General features: G+C 36.5%; 1 protein-coding gene across 1 annotated transcript in view; it reads right to left on the reverse strand.

The window, feature by feature from the left end:
- The window catches only part of LOC114466795 (cadherin-4-like), a 393,955-nt gene extending 386,158 nt beyond the window's left edge, over positions 1-7,797 (reverse strand). Inside the window, exons 1-2 of the mRNA XM_028452546.1 lie at positions 7,546-7,797; positions 5,903-6,014 (exon numbers count right to left, since the gene is read on the reverse strand). Of these exons, the coding sequence (XP_028308347.1) occupies positions 5,903-6,014; positions 7,546-7,602 (169 nt within the window). The 5' untranslated portion in view covers positions 7,603-7,797. The remainder of the gene's footprint in view (positions 1-5,902; positions 6,015-7,545) is intronic.
- Positions 7,798-9,025: the final 1,228 nt, after the last annotated feature.

Genomic DNA, 9,025 nt, shown 5'->3' on the forward strand with positions numbered 1-9,025 from the left:
CATGATGAAACTCTCAGGTCAGTCTGATCCTGATCCGCAGAGATGTTTGAGAAACACACACACACACACGCAGACAGACGCACGCACGCACGCACACGCACGCACACAGACACACAGACAGACAGAGATGCCTTGCTTTTATAGAGATTTTGTTCTAACAGCCATTTGTGAATGAAATACCTTTGATACACCCATCCTTTTTTCTCATGTTCAACTTTAACAAACTAATTTTTAAAGAAACAAGAACAATCTTTTAAACCCACCTATCTTGATCAAGGTCAAACAGAGTTATTGACTATTGGTCTCAGAGCAATGACCATTTCATATTGGAAAAGTCAGCAGTATATCACAAGCCAAATACAATACAGATTGATTACTTCTATGGCCAATTCAGTGACAAATAACTCTACATATGTTTTAAACAACTATATTGTTAAGACCAAGGTAAGAAAAAAAAGTTAAACCTGAACAACTCAACTGACCGGCGTATCACTTACTTTTCTACTTTTTATAGCTAGTTTTTAAGCCATTTTTGACTGATTTCAGTGTGCTTTAGTATGAACCTTTTAATTGAGAAAGTAACTATCAAAAGATGGGCTTACACTCATTCTTTAGAATCTGCTTATAAAAGCTGAGCAGTTTCTTGCTAGGTGTGTATTTTATTTTTTCATTGTGATGGTGAAAAGCCATTTTTCAGCCAAGCAGAGAGAAAATCTGTTCCCATGTTGATAAACTGCTGAATTTCCTGCCACAGATGCCAAATGACCAGACTTTGGTTATCAAAGAAAAATCTCTGTTGGCACGATTGCAGATATGTAACAAAGTGTTTTAAGAGAGATTGATGAATAAAAATTACGTTTAATTGAAGGAAATCATGCTAAAAGTCTGTCAATGAATCATCAAAGTGGGAAAATTGGGGTTGGTTGCTTGGTATCAGAAAGTGTTTTTTAGTGAGTTTCATATATATTCTTACATATTTTGTTTTCAAGGTATATAAAACCCATTTTTGTTATTTTTCAAACAAAAACATCATATACTAATACTATATATCCCAACACAAAAACACACAAAAAATAAATATATATATATATATATAGACACAAATAAGAATAAAGAAAGTAATAACAAAATTCAACTTTATACATAAATATATAATAAATAATAATAATAACAACAGCAAAACAATAAAATTACATCACACAAACAGGTCAACAAAGATAAAGTAAAACCTGTGGAAATACACAGAAATATGTAAATTTATGCATACAAAGAAATTACGGTGTGTTCCAAGTTGGTCGATACAACCCATTAATATCCTGTTACACAAGACTGTTAAATATATAGAAAGTGTTTGGGCTGGGTTTCGCCAGGTACCTCGTGATTCAATATATCGCAATTTTATTTTACTTTATTCTATTTCCACAGTAACGATATTATCGGTGATAGGGCAATAATCACTATATCACAGAAAATTTCATCTACGATACATCACGATATGTGTGTCGCTGAAGAAATTCAAAATGTATCTACTGCACTAAATCCATTTCACAGGAATTACAAAACATTGTTAATCAATTTCACATGAATGACAGCCAAGTAAAATAAAGTGTATACTGCGCGCGCGCACACACACACGCACACAATATTTTTTTCGTCATGTCTTGTATGTTGCAATTAAAATAAATAAATGTAAAAAAAAAATCAATATTTGGTGCCAATGAATCAATAACGTATCGCGAGACTAAACCTTGCGATATATCGTCATATCGATATTTTGACACATCCATAGAAAGTGTTTTGAGAGAGGATAATGAATAAAAATTACACTAATATGAAAGAAATCATACTAAAAATCCATCAATAAATTATCAAAGTAGGAAAATTGGGGTTGGTCGACTGGCATCAGATATTTTTAAAGAAAAATGATTATAACTTAATGTTTTGTGTAACGTTTGGGGCTCCTTGGTAGATCAAGCAGCTTGAAATTCAAAACTGTCTCCTTCCTGATAACCTCCAGCTCAAATTTAGACCGTCTCCTCCTCATGGTCAAGGTCCTGATCCGTCCATTCACTCTTATTATAAATAAATAATATTTGTGTGTGTGTGCCAGCCTGTGTGTGTGGGTGTGCATGCATGAGTGGGGGACATTACTCTTGCCCCATTTGACGGTTTTGGGTTGTACTGTGTTATTATTAAAGCCTTCCCTTGGCCGCTTCCTTCCTGCCTCCAATGACACCCTTACTGACTATAAATCAACTGCATGAGATCCCTGTAAATCATATAGGATGTGTGTGTATTAGCCTAGTTGTGTGTGTCCCTGACTATTACAGAGGTGCACTAATACATTGTTATTACAAAATAAAAATACAAACTATTTACAAATGACTGTCTTTTTTAGAGCTTTTCACCTATGGAACAAATTTCCTAGTGACCTGAAAGATATGTCAACTTTACGCATATTTAAATTTACCAATCTTAATGTATATATCAAGTTTTTTTTTTGTTGGTGTAATAAAAATGTGTCTTAATGTACCTTTTTAAGTAATATTTCTGTATATCTTTAACTGTTTCTGTTCTTACATGTACTAGAATCTTGAAGATTAGCAACCACCACGATGCAAGCTAATGAGGATCCAATAAACAAATAAACACACAAAATTAAAACAACAATGCACATAACAGCTCAAAAAATATGATATAATAATACAAACTATATACAAATGTCTATCTTTTTTAGAGCTTTTCACCTACGGAACAATTTGCCTAGGGACCTGAAAGACATGTTGACTTTACGCATATTTAAAAATCTTTAAAATCATATTTTTAATCAATAATTAATTTGTTGGTGTAATAACATTTTGTGTTGATGTACCTTTTTATGTAATGTTTCTATATATTTTTAACTGTCGAGCAACCACCACGGTGCAAGCTGATGGGGAATCCAATGAAAAAATAAACACAGGTAAAATTAAAACAATAATGCACATAACAGCTTAAAAAATACAAAACTATTTTAAATTATTATTATTAATCTTATTTTATTTCTTGTAATACCTTCTTCTTCCCCCTGTAAATATGTATATATCTGTATCATTTTTAGATTATTTTTTTCAATTTATATATATATATATATATATATATATATATATATATATATCTTTTATTATTGTATTGTTTATTTTATTTTATCTTCATTGCTCTATTTTTCTGGTGTCTTTTGGGTTTTTCTGTGTTGTCTTTTTTATTGCACTTTTTTATTGAGCTGTCACGACAGTAAATTTCCCCACTGTGGGATGAATAAACAATACTATACTCCAGTGTTTCCCAAACTTTATTGCCCCATGTACCCCTTAGCCTTTATTTCTTATCACAAGTGTTATACATTATTTATTTGTGTCTGCAGACTCGTCTAAACTCTTTTCTGTGTCTCGTCCAACATTTACCTTGAATTTAAGTCTTTTTTTATTCAATTATTTCTGATGTTTTGCTCATTTTAGAATTTGAACTTCACCTTTTGGCGTATTTTAAAAAGTTGTGCCACAAATTATTATTGTTGGATGAGAAAAAAAAGTCTGAGTGTATGTAAAAAAAAATCTATAATGTTAAAAAATAAGGTGAAATGTTTCAATGTACCCCCTGAGAGGTGTTCAAGTACCCTTAAAGCTACATGTACCCCAGTTTGGGAACCGCTGCTCTACTCATTACTTGTAATGTAATGTTTGCACTTGTATTTAATCAACAGCCTTTTACTTAATTATGTATGTTTTTCCTTTCTCTTTCTTTGCTTAATGTAACAAAAGTAATTTCCCCTTTGGATAAATAAACTACTTCTGATCCTGATGTTTAGCTTATCATGTGTATTGCATTGTTATTTATGGTAAATGTGAAGTGATTTCATGGCTTTATGATTTAGAAAAAGGACATTGACTCTGGCGTAGATGAAACCCGAATGTAAGCAAATACAGCGTTTGTTCAAGTAAATCTGAAAATATCCATCGTGAACAACTTCCCAAAAGCTCAAACTGGATAAATAAAGCTTTCTGAAATAAACTCCAGTGCACAAAAAAAGAAGTCAGGTCTCATTCTAAGATCATTTGTGATTGTGTTGACACCCCCTGCTGGGCTCAAGATATCACTACCACACTGAGAGTGCAGTCTGAGCCGTGAGCCACAATGCACTACTACATCCAATCCCACTTCCAGCCAGGGCACAACACACTGAAGTTAATGAGACACTCCAACCAAAGTGGTGCCTTCCTGCAGTTTCACATCACTCCAGTGAGGAAAAAAAAAAAGGACAAGCAAAAAAAGAGCTGTATTGCATTATACGTCGGTTTTCTAAAAATGTTGACGCGTGTGTCCTGTGAGTGCGGACACAAACGATGTCTAGCGTTTGTCGTTCTCCTAGCTAAGGAGTAGGAGAAGAACACTGTACAGCTTCTGAAGACACCGTCAAACCACAAAAGAGCTTTTGTGCATCCACAGCAAAACAATGCAGCTTAGCTGAGCTATGAGAAGAAAAAAAAAGAAAAACTAAATCTGTATCAATAGAGGATCACAATTAGCCCACATTGGCAGTAGCAGTGCCAGATTAGACACAGGATGTCGCTTCCATTTCCTGCACTATTCGGTCCTCCAACTTGTTTGCCTTTTCACATGTAACTACAGTGACGCACATTAGATGAAGAAATGTAACTTTTGCATTTCTCGCAACTCAGAGGTAACCATGCAACTAGGGCTGGGCAATATATCTTGATTCAATCGATTTTGGCGATATAGAAAATGACAATATCACTTGTATCAAAATAAATCAATACACTTTTTTTTTTTCATTTTTACCTGTTTTGATTTGTACCATCATACAAGTATTTAATATTATTCATAGAGTACAGTCAAACAGTGTCCTTCTTTACAATGTTTCCATATTTCTTGAGATTTTGTATTAAAATACTTGTTTTAGGAGTCTCTAGTTTTGCCAGAATAATTATTTTAAAAATCTGTTTTTTTGTTTGTATTAGTTCCGTGTAGAAATTTAAAATTCCCCAATAGGGCAACTCGTGGCCTGGGGGCCACATGCGGCTCCTGGTCTTATTTTCTGCGGCCCCCAAAACAAAACCCCTCAGAATTCAGTCAGTTAAATGCACACGTCAACTAAAGTACACATAGTAACAACAAAAATCTACAAAATTACTCATACAATACACAAAATGACTAGGGCTGGGCAATAGATCGAGATTCAAGATATAACGAGTTTTCAATTTTGGCGATATAGAAAATTACAATATCGCCTATATCGATATATATATAATTTTATAGCTTATACTCATTTTAGGAATCGCTGCTTTTGCTACTTCTCAGAACAACAGTGCATCCTAACCCAAACCTTCCCCCTAAGCAAGCCACACTACAGAACTCACTCACATGTGCTGTCCCTTATAGGAGAAAAAGCCAAAAGTGGCACATATTGTGCAGCGGTTTGTTAATAAATGTGCCTGTGTGGCATTTTTCATCAGCAAATGTAACCCAGAACTGTCTCTTTGGTAAGAATTTGAACCGCTTTGAGAAAAAATATTGATATGAGTTTTGGTCCATATCGCTCAGCCCTACATGCTACACAATGTGCTTATGGAATGACTTTTGCAACACACTGTCAGACGGCTAACTACGGACTATTGGGCACTGAGCCATTCCCGTTAACATGATTAAGGTGAATGTATCTGCAAATACATCAATATCACAGAAGGACCTTAACTTTTTCAGCTTTATAGTAGAATCATCAATGCCATAGTGCAGTCACAGCTAATTGCATTTGCCAGTGTTCGTGACTTTTCTTTTTTTTCCCCCTCAAAATAGTCCAGAGGAAAATATAAACAACCAGAAATGCTAATTGCCTTGTGCTTACCTTTCAGCATGCTGTGGCCTTGCAATACATCCCTTGAAATCAGCACAGAGTAGAAGCTTTGTGAGAAGCCAGGCCGACAGGGACCTTGGGAGACAGTCTCCCCATTATTCCTCTGTAGGGAAGATAATAGAGTGCAAGACATTGATAAACATGGATTCCATTGATTTCTTATCTGTTCAGCCATGAGTCGCACAGATAGAGCATATGGAGCGGCGATTAAAGGGAACCACATAAGCAACAAGTTGATCAATTTGTTTTCATGGAAACGGCTGAAAGAAATACTGACACTAGGTGTTGAATATGGACTACACAGTGGTTTATCTACAAATAATGTTCAATACAGTGAAAAGGAATTGAGATAGTTGTGTTTATGCATATTATGCACTTTAAAAAAAAAGCTGTGTTTATTTCTACATAACTGTTCATCAGCACTTTCAGGGAAGTTTGTATCTATATCAAATGCTTAGTTTGGGTTAAATTATCTGATCCAGACACTTTATGGTGATGCCAAGAGAACTGTGAATATTTACAGCAAAATTTCATTCAGTTTTAGTCATAGTATTGTGAATAAAATGCAAATTCGGTCAAATTTAGTTAGAATCAGATATACTTTAATGATCCCAGGGGAGGGGTTATTTAATCACTTAGTCATCAGGACTATTTTAGTCAATAAATGACTAAAATATAAAGAGTTTCTATATGTATTTTTATTTTTTTGAGATTCAGTTACCATTTATGAACCTTGTATGGGGTGGTATTAATGTTTTTAAATACACAGACAGATTTGATCAATCATGTGTACGACCACATGATCACATTACATGAGTTCTGATTGGATTTCGTTCAGAGTGACAAAATTATGGTTTAACTTTTATTGGTTGGCAAAAAATATCAATATTTGTTCGTATGTATTTCATCTAATTAGTCCTAGTCTTGTTATTGTCGCTTTAAAAAAAAATGTAGTCGACGAAATCTATGACGAAAATTAACACTTGGCCAGGAGTAGGTGGAAAACAACACCAAAATCTCTTTTCTTTTTTAACATTAACGCCAAAATGACAGAGTTGTGCAAAATATCCGAAAAAAAAAAAAATGGAAGAGAGAGAAGCAGCAGATTCTTGAATTTAGGGGCGAGTTGGAAGTGAAGCGCCCACCGGCACCGACTTCATCCCAGTTTTATTGATTATATGACGAAACCACGTTGAGAAGCACCTTATAACGCTGAAGTTCAGCTTAGGGTAGTGACTTATCACTGAGTGTAGAGAGCTCGTTCATTTTAGTTGTAGATAAAGAACACAGACATAATCTCGCCTGTGGTTGATTAAACACTGCCGCAATTGAACTTGTGTAGTAAGATAATGCGGAAAGGCAAAGGAATACATGACCTGTGTGGACCTTTTTGGACTCTAAAGTGTTACTTTTTCACTTCTTTTCTTCCGTCGCACGCGGACACCCATTAGTGAGCCAATTAAGACACTTGTGAGGACATAACGAGCGGCTTCACGCGCCCCGCTGCTCCTGCTGCTGCTTTACGGACACTACTGACGCTCCTCTGCCTTCATTCATTCATATTTTTCCATTTACTCATTCGAATCGTAGTCGTGTTTCATTAAACGGAAAGGGGAAAAGCCCGGAGTTCTCACCCAGAACGCGTCCAGAACCAGCGCTGCTGTCAGGACCAGAGCCAAGTCAGTTCTCATGGTGGCGAGGAAGCGAGTCAGTCCCAGCTGCTTCAGCCTGGCCAAGGAAGCACAAAGGCGGTGTGTGCGTCAAGTCTTTCCTCCGTACGTGTGTAATTCCCCCCTCTCTGTAGCTTTAAGGTGTGGGTAAACGTCCACTCCGCGCCGTGGTGAGAATGCCGCAGTTATGTCCCGACTTTCCCCGGCTGTGTGATGTGCAGGTGAGCCGCTCAGCACCGAGGCTCAGCCAGCGTCACTCCCCTCTCCCTCCTCCTCCTCCCCCTCCACCCCCTGCGATCACCCAGTGCAGGAAAACTCCAACACACGCACTTAAAGACACACTCAGTGACAGAACACGGAGGGTTTCAATCCAACGTGAATCAAACGTTGCTCTGTTCAAACCTGCAGGTGTTCAAATGTGTGGGAAAACTAATAATTCACTCAACAATCCTGATCCATCCACATGTGTCAACCTCATTTCTCGCAACTTACTCTTCTTTAGCACAGAGGTGAGCATCTAAGCGTATGTTAAACTCAAGGTTCGGGGGCCAAATTTGGCCCTTTAAAGCAGTGGTTAAAAATCAGGGGTAAGCAGAACCAATGCATGGCCCCTGAAAACCTGCAATCCTGGCATTTTATGTTGAAAGTGTATATATATACAACCCCCGGTGCTATTGGTACGGTTACCGAAGTACACGTATGTAGCGTGTTCGGGTTAGGGTTATAACCCAATATCGCAACAATTTTTAGGGGTAGAATTTGGGTTAGGGTAAGGTTTAGTCTTAGTCACAGGACCTAAACTGACCAATGACTGACCTATCACGTGACCTAAACTGGCCAAATAGGGGAGCTGCGTACGAATAGAATGCCGGTGTATTGATATGGCAATCGTACGGCTAGCCACTGCCTTTTTTGTTGGTTGTGTCACGTGATAGGTCAGTCATTGGCCAGTTTAGGTCACGTGACTAAGACGAAACCTAACCCTAAAAATTGTTGCGATATTGGGTTATAACCTAACCCTAAGACGCTACGTGCTTGTACTTCGGTAACCATACCAATATCACCGGGGGTTCGTACAGCAACCGGACAAATAGACACTTTCTTTTTTGTTTGTTTTCTTAAGTTCAATAAATAAAATTTTTTGCGAATGATTTTTTTTTTTTTGTCTCTTTCAATGTCATTAAAACGAACAAATAAATTAAAAAAAACAAATCCGTTATATTGAGCAGGTTTTACATTGTCACGATGGGCAATACCGACTAAAACCCTTATCTCAAAATTTTATCTCAAAATAGCAATACTATATAAAACTCGATATTTTAAACTCAATAAATTCTGACCAGAAAGACAACTCAGGGTTAAATTTGCTGATGCGAAATGCCATACATGCATATTTATTAACTAACAGCTGCACAACATGTGCCACTATTGGCTTTTTCTCTTA

The sequence above is a fragment of the Gouania willdenowi genome, chromosome 7 (genome assembly GCF_900634775.1).
Source record: "Gouania willdenowi chromosome 7, fGouWil2.1, whole genome shotgun sequence".
Lineage (NCBI taxonomy): Eukaryota > Metazoa > Chordata > Actinopteri > Blenniiformes > Gobiesocidae > Gouania > Gouania willdenowi.